Source organism: Pelodiscus sinensis, chromosome 4, assembly GCF_052426305.1.
Source record: "Pelodiscus sinensis isolate ZL-2025 chromosome 4, ASM5242630v1, whole genome shotgun sequence".
Classification (NCBI taxonomy): domain Eukaryota; kingdom Metazoa; phylum Chordata; order Testudines; family Trionychidae; genus Pelodiscus; species Pelodiscus sinensis.
Genome location: NC_143055.1, coordinates 131,383,608 through 131,403,029, shown reverse-complemented (window position 1 = coordinate 131,403,029; position 19,422 = coordinate 131,383,608). Strand labels below are relative to the sequence as shown.

General features: G+C 53.5%; 1 protein-coding gene across 4 annotated transcripts in view; it reads right to left on the bottom strand.

Annotated features, from left to right (window-relative positions):
* RBPMS (RNA binding protein, mRNA processing factor) overlaps window positions 1-19,422 on the bottom strand; it is a 75,739-nt gene that overhangs the window by 41,193 nt on the left and 15,124 nt on the right. For all 4 annotated transcript variants that reach the window (XM_075929337.2, XM_075929336.2, XM_075929335.2 and 1 more), the window contains exons 2-4: window positions 11,116-11,193; window positions 8,583-8,621; window positions 7,518-7,580 (exon numbers count right to left, since the gene is read on the bottom strand). In XM_075929337.2, the coding sequence (XP_075785452.2) occupies window positions 7,518-7,580; window positions 8,583-8,621; window positions 11,116-11,193 (180 nt within the window). The remainder of the gene's footprint in view (window positions 1-7,517; window positions 7,581-8,582; window positions 8,622-11,115; window positions 11,194-19,422) is intronic.

Genomic DNA, 19,422 nt, shown 5'->3' with positions numbered 1-19,422 from the left:
TTAACTTACATAGGGCTGCGTGGGGGTGGCACTTGGGGGGGAAAAGGGAACGTGGGGGAGGTGTTCTTTGAAAAGCCCAGCTCCTGAAGTCAGGCGATTCGGGCGGAATCTCGGTTTTATTTTGAAAAAGGAAAGTTTCCAGACCTCGGAGTCGCAGAGAAAGCCTGGAAAATGTGACCTCCTAAAGGCTCAAATGCTGGGAAATCTATAGCAACCCACTGATCCTTTTTTCCAAACTCATTTTTTAAAGTCACTCTCTTCATCGGGGGGGAAGGGGTGTCTGACTCCTACTTTGGGAACCGCATCCAATATCCAGCTGAGTCCACATCACTGGTTTCTATACCAGCATTGTAATAGTCTCCTTCCCATTCCTCCTGCGTACGGACGGCTTGTTTGCTCCTTGGACTGCAGCTGCAGGCTGAGCCGAGATCCCCACTGGGCTGTCGCCCCCCGCAAGCCCAAGGCACTCGGGGAGCTGCCAGGATTGCGGCAGATCTGCAGGGAAGATTCAGGAAGCAGATGTGGAGATGCTGCTTCCGGCGCCGGGTGGAGGCTCCCTTCTGCAGGTCTGACATCTGCGTGGCCCCTTGTCTAGGCTAGCCATGGCCTGTGCTATGTCTCCGCGGTGCGTCCTCCGCACAGCTCCACAGCTCACTCTGCAACGCTCCTCGCACCCGGGTTGTTCTCCTCCCCTCCAGTTTTCACTAGCGCTCTGAGCCCGGGGCTCCAGGTGGCGGAGCCGGACCGAGCTCGGCGAGGGAGCAAGGCGGGGGAACAGCTGTTCTCCCGGGCTACCCGCATAGGGCTGGGGAGCACTTCCCCGGGGCGCACGGCCATGCTGGGCCTGAATCGGGGCAGACGACTCAGCCGGCGCAGAAGCTTGAGAGAAACCTGATCTGGGAGCTGTCACTAGATCCACTTGGTCGAGATTTATTGAGTGTTTAAGACACTTACAAGGCTTGGCCCTTGAGCTCCAGCCCCGTCTCCTCCCCGAGGCTGGGACGGAGCCCGCCCGAGCCAACGCGGGGCCAGGCTTACGCTAACGCCGGAGCGTGTGAACACCCCAGTACCGAGTGGGGGCAGGGCTCTGGGCTGAGTGGGAAGAGCTCCGCGCGGCGGCTTGGCCAGCAGGACAAGTGACAGGGCTGCCCAGGTGTGCCGGCCAGCGACACGCTCCTCTGCAAAGCGGCAGGAGCTGCCTGTTCTCCTCGTCGGGAGGGAGGTGGCAAACAAACCAGCATCCTCCCTCCTCACCCTCCTGACGGGACAGGCCGGGGGCCAGATCCAGCCCAGCTGAAGGTGGATTCAATTCCCGCCCACCCCTGGCTCCCCCTCTACAGCCTCCACTGCGGTCTCTCCCCCTTCCCGGCATCTCAGCCTCCTGCAGTGCCACGCTGGCCCACAGGCAAGTCACAGCACCGGGCACTGCCACAGGGCAACACACAAGCTGGCGCGTCCGCACAGAGCCTGGGACCGGGCAAGTGCCTCTGGGTCCCCCCCCCCCCCCGTGAAAAGACCCTCACCACGCGCCCAGGATACACAGGGCGAGGCTGAGCCAGCCACAGGGGACGAGACCGCAAGGAACTCCTAGGCAGAGGGAAGGGTTTCCTCAGAGCCTCCGCGAAGCCACAGCGAGTCAAAACACCCCTTTGCCCTCCCTGCAGCCCTACCAAAACCACTGCCGAGCTGTCTTCTGCTGAGCGCCTCCAGGGAGTCGGGGGGCCACGCGTTCCAATTTCTCCTCGGAGAGGGAAGAAGAAATCCCTCCATTCCTTCAGATGTGGACCAACACTTCCCCGGGGGGGGGGGGGGGGGTCACAGGCCACTCCGAGAGAGAGCAAGGGCCCCAAACGAAGTAGCGAAGGAGGGAATATGGTCTAAAAGCTGCCTGGCAATGCGGGCACGGCTATCTGGGGTCAAGACGAAAGGGCCATTTCTCCCGGCAGCCCCCTCTCGCCAGCCCGGGAGCCGGCTAACCTCCCGAGAAGGGCAGGCATCAGGCATTCCTGAAGGGAAACTTTCCTCACCCCCAAATGACGTTGCTACCAAATACACCTCCCTAGCCGGGGACAGCCGCATCCGGGTCCCCAGCGATGGGGAGCGCACACGAGCTCACAGAGCAAAGCAAGATGCCATGGGGCTGAAGACGGGGTGGTTTAGAGTTTCCTCGCTGGCACTTTGTGGGGTGGGCAAAATGAGGACAAAAGCAGAGGGGGTGGGAGAAGGAGACAGGGTGTTGCATTGAAGTGGGTGTTATGGACTCATCTGGATAACGGGAGGGGCCTGGATAGGAGCAGAAACAGGGACTAGGAGCGAGGACGGGGTGGGCACTCAGTTTTAAAAATTTACTCATTTTCAGACATTTCTGAAGTGGCCTCAGGCCACCCCGGAAGGGGCAGGGCCAGGAGACCTCTTGTACTCCCTCCCCCCCATCAGCCACGTGTGGGGGATTGCGAGAAATCTTCCCCCTCCCTCCCCGCCCCCCAGAGAGAAACACCAGCTGTTCCCTCTAGACACCTAGCGGAAGGAGGCCTCGTGCACATTCCCTGCCGGCGCGTGTCTCTAGCCCAGGAGCGGGCAAAGGGCCCTCTGCGAGCCAGCCCCGGCCTGCCAGAGCCAGTGGATCCAGCCCACGTCGCCCTGCCGCTCCCCCAGCCCCATGTCAATCAGGGCCTGGGGGCGGGGGAGAGCGTGGTGGCTAGACACACACCCCGGCAGGTTTAAAACTGCGGGGGCAAGGAGACTTGGCGCGCTGCCCCGCCCCCAAGCCTTGATTGGCCTGGAGGTCAGGGAGCAGCAGGGCAGCCACGGCCCAGATCCACTGGTCTGGCAGGCCTGGTCTGGAGGCGAGGCAGGGAACATCAGCGTCTCTGCTCGCCTGACCCTGCACTAGTGGGAGCCAAATAAGCTCTGGTACAGCCCTTCACGGGCAGGGGAGGAGCTAGTGCTTAGAGCTAGCGTTAAGCCAGCTCTGGATTTCCCTCTATCAGCACACTCGCCCTGCCCCACAGCTGCCTCTGGGGTCACAAACACCTGGACTGGGGCTGAGTCTGGCCTAGCTATTAAAAATACCAGACGTCTAGCCCAGTATCCTGTCTTTGACAGTGGCCAATGCTAGGTGCTCCCAGAGGGAATCATCAAGTGATCCTACCCCTGTTGCCCATTTCCAGCTTCTGACAAACAGAGGCTAGGGACACTATTCCAACCCATCCTGGCTAACATCCTCCATGAATTTATCCAGCTCTTTTCTGAACCCTGTTAAAAGTCCTGCCCTTCACAACATCCTCTGGCAAGGAGTTCCACAAGTTGCCCGCGCACTGTGTGAAGAAAAACTTCCTTTTATTTGTTTTAAACCTGCTATTATTAATTTCATGTGGTGACCCCTAGTTCTTATGTTACGGGAACAAGTAAATAACTTTTCCCTTTCACTTTCTCCACACCAGTAATAATTTTACAGATTTCTATCATATCCCCCCTTAGTCTCCTCTTTTCTAAGCTGAAAAGTCTCAGCCTTTTTAATGTGATACTAAATCAAAAGCCTTACAGAAGTCTATCACATCAAAACTATTGCCTTTATCAAGCAAACGTATCTAGTTGTAGATGCTCACATGGTTTTACCCACGAACGCTCATGATGTTCTAATGTGCCACAGGACTGCTCATTGTATATACAAAAAATAAAATGTTAAACTTTAAAGCCCACAAGTCCATTCAATCCTATATCTTGTTCAGTCAATTGCTCAGACAAGCCAGTTTGTTTATGTTTGCAGATGATAACGCTGCTAACTTCTTGTCTACAATGTCACCCCCAAGCAAGAACTGGCGTGTTCACAAGGCACTGTTGTAGCTGATGTTGCAAAATATTTACATTCCAGAGGGGCTAAGGATTCGTATATTTTTCATGCTGATGACAGGTTCTGCTCGACAACAATCCAAAGCAACGCAGACAGTCTCATGTTCATTTTCCTCATCTCACTCAAATGCCACCAGAAGGTGGTAGATTTGCTTTTTTGGTGGTTCAACTGCTGTAGTTTCCACATCAGAGTTGCTTTTTTAAGACTTCTGAAAGCACGCTCCACATCTCTTCCCTCCCAGATTTTGGAAGGCACTTCAGATTCCTAAACCTTGGGTTGAGTGCTAGAGCTATCTTTAGAAATCTCATATTGATACCTTCTTTGTGTTTTCTCAAATCAGCAGTGAAAATATTCTTAAACACACACATGTGCTGGGTCATTGTCCAAGAATGCTGCAACATGAAATATATGGCAGACTGCGGGTAAAGCAGAGCAGATTTACAATTCTCCCCCAAGGATTCAGTCACTAATTAATGCATTTTTAAGTGAATGTTATTAGCATTGAAATATGGCTTCTGAAATACTGTCTGAAGCATGAAAGGCCATACAAATATTTAACGTATCTAGCATGTAAATATTTTGCAATGTCAGCCACAACAGTTCCACGTGAACACCTGTTATCACTTTCAGGTGACACTGTAAATAAGATGAGGGCATTATCTCCAATAAATGTAAACAAACTTGTTTCTCATAGCAATTGGTTGAACAAGATGTAGGACAGAATGGACTTGCAGGCATGAAAGTTTTACGTTGCTTTGTTTTTCAGTGCAGTTATGCAATAAAAAAAAAAATCTACCTTTGTAAGTTGCACTCCATTCAATAAAGAGATTGCATTATAGTACTTGTATGAGGCGAGTTGAGAAATACAAATATTTACACTGTAAAAATGAAAGTAATAAAAATATAGTGAGCACTGCATGCTTTGTATTGTGTTGTAATTGAAATAAATATTTGAAAATGTTGAAAAACATCCAAAATATTTAATTTCAACTCATATTCCCATGCAGTTAAACCTGCAATTAACTGTAATTTTAAAAAATCACGATTAAGTTTTTTTGGTTAATTGTCAGAGTTAACTAAGATTAAGCGGCGAGGAGTCCTGTGGCACCTTATAGACTAACTGAAGTGTAGGAGCATAAGCTTTCGTGGGCAAAGACCCACTTCGCCAGATGCAGATTCAGACTAACACGGCTACCCCTCTGATACTAAGATTAAGTGATAGCCTTAATTTTTTCCTTGGGGGCTTTTGCAGGGGGTGGGGATGTCTGAAACAGTCAGAACCTAAATTCAGTAAATGTTTCTGGTTGACATGAATCTGCATTTTTTAGCCAAAAAATGAGTAGAAATTTTCCAAGCATGGAAAAATTTCAGCTTCCAAAGTGAAGGCTTCAAAAAGTCCGAGAAAGTGACACGAGGAGTGGACTGGCAACGGCTACTCGCCTCTCACAGCAATAGCTGTTTAGCTCCTTTATGTTCTATTACAGTTTTGAAAATAGGAGGATGCTGCTTTAATTCGAAGGCCAGGCCCTAGTCTGAGAGCCCCACATCTGCCCTCTGTGGGACTCGCTTGCCGCCCTATGCTGAAGCACTGTTCTGAGAGAGGGAGGCCTAAACTCAGTCATTCCCTCCTCCGAGTGTTAACAGCTGGGTGACGGGGACGACCCTTACATCCCACAGGCCGGCATGGAGAACACAAATCCATTTCAACAATCCCCATGTCGATGCCCCCCTGCCTTGAGGCAGAGTCTGGATGACTCTGACCACAACTCCCACAAGCACTCAGCCTGAGAGGGGCAAAACGTGTATGGCAAACGTAGGGAGCAGCAGGAGCAAACTCTGAGGCGCGGGGGGAAGCGAACGGGTCAATGAAAGCCACAAGCTACTAACCACGGCGGGGCAGCCTGTGGCCCATCGGGCTTCTGGGTGTGGCCCACGAGACGTTTTGTTTACCGCTGCCTACGTGCAGGGTTGCTAGATTCTGCTGGTTTCCACTGGCAGAGTGCAAGCGCAGGGAGCAAAACTGCCCTCTCCCCAGAGACCGACTTGGATACCACATTCTTGCAGCCCACTGAGATGGAAGGCCACTCATGTGGCCGGCTCACTCATCTGGGCTGCCCCTCACTAGCCTAGCATGCAGACGGCTGTGTGGGGCGGACACATGCTCCATGCAGTCGGCACACTTGGAGAACTTTGCACCACAACTTCAAACAGCTCAACGAACCAGGCGCCACTGGCTGTTTTCAGAATCGCTTCATCTGGCCAGGTCTGGCCTTACATAGGAACAAGAGTGCACAAGGCACATTGCTGACCCCGAGACTCTCCCCTCACAGAGGTCAAGTTTCTGCTACAAAGCATGTCAGTTTCAGAAACACCCACGTTCTCAGAACTGGCTGAATCATTTTTGCAGACTCGTAACAGAAAGGAATTTGTGGGGGTCAGAGAGCTAACAAAAATAATCTCGGCCCAAGTGGTTAAAGTTTGGCAAAAGTTAGTAACTAAAAATAATTGTGACGACGGAAAATGTAAAGCAACATTTAATTCAGGAATCACAACTAGCCCCACCCCTAAGAACTTGTACATGGGGTCAAAGCTAATGGAAATTGGCTTCAATGAAGCAGCTGTGATGATTAGCAGCTGCAAATAGACAGGGTACATCTGTAACAGCGTCATCTCTCAGGTGAGTTCCCGGAGTCAGCAGACAAAGTATTCCTGAGAACTCCACGGGTTCAAAATTCAAATCACTGGACTTAGTTTTGGTTGTAGCCATGGTTTGAAAGAGCTGGATCGTGATCCAACTGAAAGATTCCTAGAGTAAATCTGATTTCTCTCTCGGTCTTCACATGCCTGATGTCAAAGATCTCCTTGCGAACAGCCCCCTGATTTGCACAAAACAGCAGACCGCTGATTTCTGACATTTTTAGGAAAAGAGGCTGAGTTGAGTGTGTCCCAATAAAGTGAGGAATTAGGACAGCAAAGGGAGGCCGGAATAAAAATCGGAAAGAGACCGACACTTAGGAAGTAGTGAGGGCTGTACCAATAGCAGCTGACAAACACCAGAGCAGGAAGCGCTCGGGAAAACGGGATATTTACAAATCAGCGAGTGCAGAGGATGCACATCCCCGTGTTGAAGGAATTGAGAGAACTATTGGCAATCATTTGGGGAAAGTCCTGGACAGCTGGGGCAGGAGAAAAAAAAATGTTGATCTTTTCCAGGACTCAAACAGCATGTGAATCAGTAAATCTAACTAAAATCCCTGGGAAAAAACAATAAATCTGTGAAGCGTCACGCCGGGGGGGAATGAAATCATGGTCAATCAGCAGTGTGTCTATGAAGATAGGAAGAGCGACCAGCGTACCATCCATCGCTCTCTTTGCTACTTTGGATACAGACATTGAGCGGAAGAGGAGAACGCGATCAGTATCAGCGCTTAGCTAAATGCTGGATACAGCATCTCCCTACGCCCGTAGCAGAGGAGCTCCGTGTTCTGCATGCACCACTCAGGAGTAACTTTAGAAGGAGACGACACTCATCTGCTATCATGGGGCTCGCTCTCCCCACAAATGTAGAAAGGTATCCAGATCCTCAGTTCACTCCCTTGTCCATGCTGCGCCCCTCGCCCCCAGCCCTCCTCCACAAAGTGCTGCTGCAGCATCAGGTACTTACATTCAGGGCATTCTTGGCAGCTTCTGCTTCGGAGCGACTGTCAAAGCTGACAAACCCGACCGGCTGAGGAGAAAGGAGGAGAGAGGGTCAGGGGATGACTCAGGGAAGGAGCAGCATCCCTTGCAGACAGATACAGGGACCCTGCTCACTACCACCCACCAAGGGTACTTGGGACCTGTCGTCTGCACCAGCCATCTCTCTTTCAGAGCGGAGAACTACCCTGCAGATCTCCAGGGGCTGTATCTACCCGACGGACTTTGCTTTGGGCATCGATCACCACCTGGGCTGCCTTCCCCACCTCCCTGAGGAATGCCTACGTGGGTGGTGTCTGGGGCATGAGTGTGGGGAGACATGCACCGTGTGCCCGAAGCGGGGCAGAAATAGCAAGGGCTTCAACAACATCCTTCCAAGTGTAGCCTTCTGAGACTCTCCAGCCTTCTTCTAGGTCTAGCTGGAGTGCAGCCAGCAACACACTGGAAGGCCACAAAGCAAAGACTAGAAGGTCTGTGCTGCGACTGTGCAGGAAACCTGTATTCGGGGGCACACACAGGGATCTGGCTCTTTTCAAGGGCATGGGGGAGAAGATGCATCTGGACTCTGCTGGCTAATCCTGCCTCCTTGCTCCCCTCCATTTTCCCTGCTGGGTAATCCCGGAGGAGCTCTGGCCCAAAATGGTGCATTCTGCCCTGCGGATGCAGCTGCTGGAGCCAGCGGCTGAGTGCCAGGCCGCTCTCCCTGCACCGGGCGGGGCACCGGGCTGCTCTCCCCACACTAGGAGAGTTAAAGGGACGCTCTCCCCGCATGCACGGAAAAAAAAATCCCATGATGTGTGTGGCTGGACGGCAGCGCTTTTCAGAAGGCTGGCGTCTGCTAGGAGCGCGAACCAAGGCAGGCTCTGCCCTCGGCCGGTCACCCCGGCTGGCCTGAGTAAACCCACTGCTAGCCAGCAGGGAGGGTGGAAGAGGGGAACTCCCCGAACCTGGCTGTGGGGTGGGAACGCGAGGCGTGGCCGTTTGCTGTTTGTAATCAGTGCTCCGCCCCTCAGCATGGCCGCTGGGCCCTTACCTGTTTGGAGGTGAGCTTGATGAGAGAGCCTTCGTAGCCCTGCAAGGAAAGAGAAGGGCACGGTTCAGCCGAGGCGCGCGCCGGACCCGGGCCAACAGGCCGCACTTGGCGCGAAGGCGGCCAAAAGCGCAGGGTTCTGACTGGTGCTCACCGCGAACCGTGTCGCGGGTCTGCCTGAAAGGGCCAGCATGCCCCAGGGCTCAAGGTGGCAGCCGAGAACAGTGCCACCCTGGGCACGGGGGTGACCAAGCCATACGGGACCATAGGCCCACAGCAAGGCCCGCTGGGAGGGGACGCTATATGGAGGCAGCCTCCTGTACCCTCAGTCAGGGACAGGCCAGGGGAATGGGCCGAGAATGGAGTAAGCAATGAAGCTGGGGCGTAAGTGCCGGCAGGAAGCCAGTTTCTGGGGGGGTTGCTGCAGAACCCTGAACTGAACATAAGAACGGCCAGACCGGGTCAGACCAAAGGTCCATCCAGCCTGGTGTCCTGTCTGCCGACAGTGGCCAATTCCAGATACCCCAGAGGGAGGGAACACAACAGGTAATCCTCATGTGATCCCTCCCGTCACCCACTTCCAGAGAAACAGAGGCCAGAGACACCATTCCTACCCATCCTGGCTAATCGCCATTGATGGACCTAACCTCCATGAATCTATCTAGCTCTTTTTTGAACCCTGTTCAAGTCCTAGCCTTCACCACATCCTCTGGCAAGGAGTTCCACAGGTTGACAGTGTGCTGAGTGAAGAAAAACTTCCTTTTGTTTCATTCAAACCTGATGCCTATTAATTTCATTTGGTGACCCCTAATTCTTATATTGTGGGACTAAGTAAATATAACTGACTCTTGGTCTGCCACATGAGTTCCCTAACCAGCCGCCTCTGGATAGAGCCCTTGGTGGATATACATCCATGTCTGCAGATGCAGATATTCACGGATATACATCAGCAGAAATGCAGGGCTGTCTGGGAAACTGCAGGGTGAAAGGCACAAAACAGGGAGCCACCCACCCCCCAGGAGCTAGCACCCCATGCCGGAAGCTCCTCCGGTGTGGTTCTAATGCTCCCAGACCCACCCTCAGCCCTACCCTATCCCGTCCACACAGCTGTCTGCATCTCCTCTCTGGGGGCATGCCAGCAAGCCAGAGCTGGGGCAGTACAGCCAGGCTAGAGGAGCTGCTGGTGCAAAACACTGGCTCCTGGGAGGGGCAGCTCCATGTTCTTCTCCTTTTGCAGCTGCACTTCCTGGGAAAGGCCTGTGGTTCCGCGGGTAATGATTTACACCCATAGGTACATTTGTCTCTGCTCAGGGGTCTGCCTCTGGAGCCCATCTCTCTCGCTTTCTCTGGCCCAAGGACAATAATTCCTCCAGAGTGGAACCTCTCCAGCAGGAGCGATTGAGGCCTGTCCCAAAATGGGAACAGCCTGGTGGCCTGTAGCCCCGTGGCATGAGGAAGAATGATGGGGGGGTAAATCCCTGCTCTGCATCTCCTACATCCCGGCTGAGTGCCCCTGGGGTTACTGGCTGCTCTGGGGACTCTTCCACTTCTGACCCGAAATTCCACCCTGGATCCAAGACGCCTCCCTGTCCAGAGTTCTGTCAGACCCGGTACATGCTAGCTAGAAGTTTTAGTTTCAACAATATCTCCTCTGACAAAACAATTCCTGGCCAGCTCTGGAGGTTAGGTCCACGGAAAACTAGAAGTTGGAGTGGGGCTTTTGACAAATTCCTCTTTTGGTCGATCTGTCTTGACTTTTAAACTGCTGAATCTTTGGGGCAGGATCTGATCTGGGAGCGAGGGAGAGGGAGGGGGAGAGGGAGCGAGAAGCTGTACAGATCTGCTTTCACGTTGAGGTGAAGTTCACAGATCTTTGGGTTGGTATCCCAACGGGGTGGACATCTGTGTGCTGGGGCAAGTCCCTTACACTGAGTCTTCCCAGAGCTGATCTCAGTGTCTGTACTTCTGCAGCTGGGGAGGGTGAGCTTTGCTGGAGGGGGCTTTAGTGCCTGGCTCAGCAAAAGAGGGTTTAAAGGGGATGTTAAGCTGGCAGAACTGACTGACTCAGTGATGTTTCAGCACCTCAACTGGCATCCTAGGGATCCCAAACTGCCACTGATAGAATGAGAGCCCCGTTTTCCAGATGGGGGAAATGAGGCACACGTTAATGAAGGGCTAATTATCCCCTGACTCAAGTCAATGGGAGCTGCAGCTCCACGGAACATCAGCCCCCCCCAATGACTGGTCCAATGCCACACAGGGAGTCCATGGCTAGTCCTGGAACTGACCCCCAGCTCGCCTGAGTCCATCCCAGGCCTTACCCACAAGCCCATCTTTGGCCAACTGGTGACCTCCCCACTCTGTACTCAGACATTTGGTTCTCCCGCAGATTAACATCGCTTGCTCCCCTTTTCGGCACCGGCTGTGGAACAATGGGGCCATGACAGTGGAGAAGGGTGACAGACCCAACAACACGTTCCTGAGGGGCCCTGGTGGTTTCAGCTCCCAGCGTTCCTGCAGGGCAGGCCAACGGTACCTTGAAGGGTCTGAAGAGCAAGTAGAGCTCCCGTGGTTTGATGTCCAGGGGCAGGCCGCTCACAAAGAGTGTCCGGACCTAGACAGCAACAAAGACAAATGTTCCATTGAGAGCCGCACCCAGAATCAATGACAGGCTGTGAAATAACCCAGATATTCCCCCCCCCCCCACAGAACCTAATTTAAACTCAGTTCAGGGGTAAACGTAAGTGCCTCTTGGGTGGGGAATGAGAGAGATGCACCAGGAAAGATTCTTTTGACCTTTTTCTGAAGAGCTCTAAGACTCATAGGCTACGTCTACATTGGCATCCTTTTCCGGAAATGCTTAAAACGGAACAGTTTTCCGTTATAAGTATTTCCGGAAAAAGCGTGTCTACATTGGCAGGATGCTTTTCCGGAAAAGCACTTTTTGCGGAAAAGCGTCCGTGCCAATGTAGATGCGCTTTTCCGCAAAAAAGCCCCGATCGTCATTTTCACGATCGGGGCTTTTTTGCGGAAAAGAATACTGTGCTGTCTACACTGGCCCTTTTCCGGAACAGTTTTCCGGAAAAGGACTTTTGCCCAAACAGGAGCAGCATAGTTTTTCCGGAAAAGCACTGATGATTTTACAGTAGATCGTCATTGCTTTTCTGGAAATTCAAGGGGCCAGTGTAGACAGCTGGCAAGTTATTCCGGAAAAGCGGCTGATTTTCCGGAATAAGTGGCCAGTGTAGACACAGCCATACTGTTTATAGGAGCAATTTGAAATCTGGCAGGAGGGTGTTCCTTGGGTCGGGGAGGTGCCTTTTGCAGGCGTCAAGAAAATCTGTCCAGCTGGGGCTGCTAGAAATGGCTAATAATGGCCAGTGCCTATCAGGCTGCTGACCTAAGCTACACAACCACAGCAGTAAGTCAACAGCTGATGCTCTTCTATCGACTCTGCTCTTCTGTTGACTTTTCATTTTGGTGGAGTAGCAGAGTCAACAGGAGAGTGCTTGGTGGTTGATTTATCACATCTATACTAGACGTGATAAATCAACCCCTTCTGGATCGATCCAGTCTGTAATGAAGACGTGCCCTGAGGTTCACACAGTATAGCTTGTTTATGGTAGCACATGAAAATCCCCCACTATTAGGGAAGCTGGTGGCTGGCTACTCCATAGGGCTGAGTTCTAAATCAGGCTTGAAATGGGGGATGAATTCCTGGGTTCCCCTAAAAGAAGGCTGTCAATTAATTCCGCACAGGATTCATTTGTATGGGCTGATGAATTTTCCATAGTTAGTTTGGTTCTTCTACATAAATCTTTGACCGTGGGCTCAGGTCGGAAGGGGCGCTGAGCAGGAAAGATATTACTTTAAACATAGCGTTTCTCCATGCAGCATTTTACAGAGAAGTGGATCCTGAGTAGATGGTGTGTCACTGCTAGCTTAAAAACACCGTTTGGACTGATGGTCGCTTTTAATTGCTACGACTGAACATTTATGTACCGTGCACTTAAACCTGATTGAGCATGGCTGGGCACACAGAAACATGACTGGGGCCAGGCGCATGCAGAATCTTCTCCATCAGGAGCTGCACTTTGCTTTGAGATTCCGACAACGGAGAAGTTTTCATCGGCAGCTGGATAAAATCTCCACCAATAGCTGCACTTCTCTCCCACCGCCCCAGAGGTGTAGCCCCCTCCTATCCAACCTCCCTCCAATTTAAGCATTTTAAAAAAAAAAAACCAACCCTTAGAAAAATACACAAAAATGTGTACCCTTAACTCTGCCCACAGAATGCAGCCTTCCATCATCCCCCTTCACTGCCATTGTGTAACACCCACCTTGCCAAGCAACCAGCTCCCACCAGAACCCATGGCTCTGGGAAAGGGGTGCGTGCGTGTGACGAATGGACAAAGGGAGGCAGAGTTAGGATTACAGGGTGTCTCTGGTGGGGGGTAGCTGAGGTAACAGTACGTTATGTGCTTGTATGATTGTGCTGGGTGCATCCCATCAGCACGCCTCTGATCTTGCCCTGTTCTGCATTTCACACCCGGCAGGAAACAGTCAGCCTGGTCCCTCCTCTCTCCTGGCAGCTGCTTCTCCCATCACAAAGCTCATTGGCCATGGGGAAGTGTTCTGTGCGGGGGACCACCAGTCGTACCTCCCTCCCCAAGGAACATAGGCACCTCAGCATGCAGACAGGTGCCGAGTGACCCCGAAGCAGATGAAGGCGCCTCACTCACTTATGCGCTGCAGGGAACCCTACTACGCTCTCCGCTGCTGCTGGCGTTACTGAGCCTGCTCCCTGCACACCGCTCAGTGCTGGGCAAGACCTCCTGGGCAACCCAGGCTGGGACTAGACACCCACTCGCTCATATGGCAGACCCTCGTTGCGGCCAGATAGCCACGCTGCACTCGGCAAGAGCAGAGTGTTCTCTCAGGCAACACGGATGGGGGGTCGCCAGGCCTTAAGACTACACACAGGGGGTCTTCAAAGGGCCCGATTCCCTCCCTCTTCTCCAACAGCTTTCCGCTACGGTGCTCACTCCCTGCGAGGGAGAGGGTGGTGTAAGAATCTATCTGGAATGCAATGGGATAGGGCTACACCCTGCCTGGCATGCGGTGCCAACCGGCCAGCTAAGAATGCCCCAGTATGTGGGAACGGTCAGTGGATGCAAGACCAGTCTAGCTGGCCTTCTGCCAACTGCGCCTCCTGGCACCCAGCATAGCAGTAGAGCGCCTCTCGGTTGCATCAACATGAACCCCAGCACAGACCCTTGGGTGCCACAGCCAGCTGTTACAAGTGGAATAACTCCTCGGCGGTCAGACCGTATGCTGCTACCCAGGACCTGCGCCCAGCCCAGCTAGAGAAGAATTCCTGGGTGCGAACAGATGCCCCTTCTGAAACATGGTCATTCGTAAGCTAGCGAGTGCGATTCATTCATCAAAAACGCTACGCTGCTAGAGATCATCTCAGGACAGGGTGCGACGCCACAGAGCGCAGGCTGCCATTTCCGTTTCCCGTGCTCCTACACGGTCTGCGAAACAAGTTGCCCTGGGGACTCTAAAGAAGAACCACTGTTCTGCAAACAACGCCCACCGGCTCTTTGAAAATTAACCGCTGAACAAGTTAATTTTAGTTCCCATCCGCCGAGTCCACGTGGGGGAGATACAGCGTAGTCCGAACCGAGGGGGGGGGGGGGGGGCAGGTTCTGTCCCCTGCGACTGCCAGATCTGAAAGGTCACAGCAGCGCCCGTTCCTCCTCGGCTTTCCCAGCAAGTTAGCTCCAAATCGCTGGGACATTGATTGGCCCTTCCCGTGCGTGTCCAGCCAGCAGACACCAAACCTCCACATTTCCTGGCCGACAAACTCGAGGGTAAGGAAATGAAACAGTCCCAGCTTGTGTGTCCAGTGTGTCCCCCCCAGGCAGATAAAGAGGGGAGCTCGCTCCCGCTCTCTGAGCGCCTCACTTTTAGCAAATCACACTGGCCAATCGCTGAGCCAGGTCCCGCGCTACATTATAAAAGGCAAAGGCACAGCGCCTCTGCCTCTCTGCCCCCCCGCACTGCGGAGACAGTGCTGGGAGGAGCTGGCTTTTTAAGTTGGCTCCCCCCAGCACCGGCCCCTGCTTCCCCAACCCTCAGAAGCAGCAAAGGGGAGGAGGGAAATGTAAGTAGCCGACTTGACTCCTCTTTTCCATCCCTAGCCACACTGCTGCTCAGAAGCCGATACACCTGCCAAGCCAGGGCAATGTCTCTCCTTTACGTTTGCACCTTGCCAGGCAGGTAACGGGATTCCATCAAAGTCTCCGGCGCGCTCTGGAGCGGGCGCATTCCTGGTTCGGGTGACAAGCGACCCCTGGCTGACCTACAGGCAGACGTCTATTAAACAGCAGTGGGTATCCCAGCCTGGCTAGGCAGCCCCGGCCTGGTGAGCACAGCTCTTACGTCAATCGTGAAGGGGTAGCTCATCCGATACTGGATGGCAACGGCCAAGTTAGACGTGACCAGGCCCGCTGACAGGAGGGAGGGGGGCAAAGGGAGGAACTCCCACAGGACCTGACGATTCTAAGGGCCTTGGGGTGCCTGGAGCCCTAGCCCCCTTTGAATTGCCACTGGAGCACCCCTCTATGTGGCTCTGAAAGCTGGGGGGGAGGCGCTGAGGGCTGGCTGCCCCTTGCCCCCGCCCCTTCTGAAGTCAGCACCATTAGCCCATCGTGGAAAACCCTGTGGAGCCCAGAGCAAGCCCACCGGCTGTGAGGAAACGTGGAAGGAGATGGGCAGACGGGCGCGGCTGCTGTTCTCAGTCCAGAGCAACAGGCAGAGGGAATCTTTCACCCAGTGCTTCACAGCCTCTTTGCAGTCCGGTAATGGGCTTTTATCAGGGCCCTAAAACTGCCCTTAACCAGAAAGCTTCATACAAGTGCCCGCAGGGGCGGCAAGGCCGGGTGGACACCAACAGGCCTTTCTTTCTCCTGCGTACTCCTCTATCTTGCTTTCGACTCCCAACCCCAGGTGCTTAAAGCCAGGTGCCTACGTTTCCGTGCAGGTACCGAAATGACGTGGCCTCGTTTCCAGAGGCGCTGAGCTCCCAGCCACGGGAACGTGGCTCGACACAGGCTGCCAGTTGTTCTTGTGGCTCCTCCCAGAGCCTTCTCCGAGTTTTCGCTGTCCATGTCCGAGCCACACGCAGACTCCACTAGTGATCTAACCCACTGCCGCATGCTAAGGTAACGCCATCTCGTTCCTCCTGCTTTTACACCCGTCTCCTCCCTTCCAGCAGGGCTGCTACGTGGAACGCGAGCACGTCCCTGCACCCCCGCCCTGTCAGCTGTGCGCTGGCCGGGTCCACAGAGACACCTAGTGCGTGGCAGGCTGGTGCACTGCCGAGTTACCCCCACATTGCCACAGACTCTCTCAGACAGGCGCCCGGAACTGGAAAAAGCAGAGCCTGGCCAGGGGTCACCTGACAAAAATCACTAGGAAGTGGGTCTTTGCCCACGAAAGCTTATGCTCCAATACATCTGTTCGTCTATAAGGTGCCTCAGGACTCCTTGACGTTTTTGCAGATCCAGACTAACACGGCTACCCCTCTGATACTAGGAAGAGGGGCACCCTATCTCATCCACGATGCAGCGAGGTCAGCAAGTGGGGCAGAACTGTGATGGATGAAGTGCTCAGGGAATGAGCGGAGGAGGGACACACGGAGGAGGGGAGAAGGGCAGAGTTAAGCTGATCTTGGCTTTTCCAAGTAACGTACAAAGGGAGCAAAGCACCGAGTGCTTTACGAGCCCAAGCCAAACTCCCTGAAACACACACAGGAGCAACCACAGGTTCTCAAGTCTTGGCTACAATTGCAGAATGGAAACCTCACTTCCAGTGTGGACAAGCCACGTGAGCAATTCTACCTCCTCGCAAGCCACTGGGAACTCTGATATCACTGGGGTCCAGAGCAGTGTTCCCTGTAAGCTAAGCACTTAGGCGGCCACCCAGAAGAGATTCAAATGCTGCCTAGTGGATTATGAGAGCACCCACAGACAGCAGCATGTTTTTCTACTGGTGGTGCACCTCTGCCTATGCAATGGTGCATGCAACAAAATGTATTCCACACTTGGGTGAAAAAATAAAAGGGAACACTGGTCCAGAGCCCACCCAGGATGCCCAGGGCCAACGGTGTACTTTGGAGGAAGGTGGACAAGAAAGAGCCATCTACAGCATTTCAACAGCGATACACCCAGGATACAAACTCAGTTGGTGCCCACTCGCCCAAACGCAGCTGTTTCCACAGGCAGGGCCTTAAGCATAGTGTGCAATTCTCTCCCGTGCTCAGGGGAGCATGTGCGCCCGGAGCCCATGGCTGACAAACTCATTCCTCGCCCAGACAGGCCTGGCCGGATTCCTGACTCAATCATCCCTTCCCCAGCGACCCCGAAACGAAGCCTCAGGAGCTGAGTCCACGGAGCAAGACTCGGTCCTTTGTCCCCCGCCGCTACTGCTGCTCCGGAATGCGGGGCTTCACCTCATGCCCTGGGAGCTGAAAAGCGAGAGGGAGGCATTGGCTGGGCAGGCTCCTCCGGCCTTTGATGTGCAACCGTTTCCACTTGCAGCACACAGACCAGCCAGACTCCAGTTAATAGCAGACCCAGCTCTTCCAGGGTTACTGACCCCTGACGACCCCGGCCCCTTGTAATTACGATCGTACCGCCCGTCACAGCCCGCGGCGCTTCGCCCCGCCCACCAGCTCTGCAATAGGTACACTAGCGCTGTCCTTAGTAACCCCACACGGAGACGCCGGCTGCACTCAGAGAGCTGTCCAATGCTTTAGAACAAGTTCATGTAGGCCTAAGCCCCCAGCCCGGCGGAATGCTACCGCATTACATGGGTTACAGAATAATCGATATAGAGCACAGCAACGGGAGAAAAACGTAAGAGCGGCCAGACTGGCTCAGACAAGTCCATCTAGGCCAGTATCCTGCCTTCCAACAGTGGCCAGTGCCAGGTGCCCCAGAGGGAGTCAACAGAACGGGGCAATTATCAAGTGATCCCTCCCCTGTTGCCTATTCCCAGCCTCTGACAGAGGCTAGGGACTCCATTCCTGCCTATCCTGGCTAATAGCCATCGATGGACCTATCCTCCATGTATTTATCTAGCTCCTTTTTGAATCCTATTCAAGTTTGGCCTTCACAACATCCTCTGGCAAGGAGTTCCACAGGTTGACTGTGCATTGAATGAAGAAATTCGTCCTTTGGTTTGTTTTAAACCTCCTGCCTATGAATTTCATTTGGTGGCCCAAAGTTCCGGAGTTTTAGAAGGACTAAATAATGCCTATTTACTTTCTCCACACCCGTCATGATTGTCTAGGCCTCCGTCGTATCTCCTGATAGTCGTCTTTTTTCCAAACTGAAAAGGGCCAGTCTTACTCATCTCTACAATATCCTCCCTTGGCGGTTCTCTTTTCCCAACTGAACCATCCAAGTCTTGTTCATTTCTCCCCACACATGCCACAAACATGGGAGACCCAGCTGTTCGGACTCATGCCTTGGCTAGACCGTTCCCTACGCTGGAGCTGAGCCACTGAGCACTTCACACCTGGAACAGGCCTGGGCTGCCTTAGCCAAGGAAGCCCCTGGTCCAAAGGGATTCCTTGGCAGAGTGCTTAAGGCTGCTTTCTGACATGTACTGATGGGCTACGCTCCTACCTGGACATTAGGGCCAGTTTCTGCCACATTCCCTGCCTTCCTCCGAGCAGCACCTTTCTCGGATGGGGGCAGAACTGGGACTCTCTTCCAGATTGCAGAGCCCCAGCTCCGTGGGTTCTCGCCTTGACCCCCAAAAGGGTAGACAGCCCAGGACTGGATGACAGCAGCAGGCACAGCCTGGCGGGCGATGTTACTCTGAGGACTGGCAGCCCGGCCCAACAGACAGAAGCATGGGTTCAGACATCAGGCAGCTGAATTTTTCCACCAGCTCCACTGGCTGCTGATCCAAGCATCCATACAGCCTCGTTACCTAACACTGCCACTTCCCTTCCAAGGAGACCCCGGCCTTGCGTCCTTTCTGCAGCAGGAACTGGAGAGCAGGGGGGCCATGCTGGGGCAGGCCAGGCCCACGCAGAAAGGATCTGGGCAAGGAACGCAGCAGCTTTGGGCGGCAGCACAGGAAGCATTTGAGCGAGCGAGTGTGGACAGCCCTTTAAGGAGCAACACTTCCAAACTAGAGCAAGTGGCTTGAGACTTGACACTGAAATTCAACTACATTGTATCTTTGTTGCAAGCTTATTTTCCTTTCTTCTTCCTTCCTTTCTGGAGAACTCCAGAGCATATCTGGACAGGAGATGAACAGCTTCAATGAAATGCAACGAGATGGTCAGTTTCTTCCAGGAAATCAAGAATCACCAAGCTAACCAAGACAGAAAACCTTTCTGGCCTTCTAGCCTGAGCTCACTTACCCAAGTGGTCAGTCACTCCAGATAATTAGGGAGGCCTCATTAAACAACCCTGTCGTTAGGGGGCAGTTGAGATGTTCAGTTAAAGCAGAGTTTAAAACCCTTCTTTGCTGTTCACATGCTCATCACGTGAATGTGCAGCACTTAGACCAGGTCTTCACTGCAGGGACACTGCCGTGGTTGATTGTCTGGCGTTCTACTTGGCAGGTCTAGGAAAAGGGCTTGGTCCCCACATTGTCACCAGCTGGCCAGAGAGCTCGGCTAGCATCTACCTGAAGCGGCTGGTTGTCAGACGTGTGGGGACCCAGGGTCTCCCAATGAGACCAAAGGGGGATTCCCTCCTCCTCCAGTGAGCGTCCTCGCTGCTGCTGAGTTCTGGCCTGCCCTGCCAGCATCACT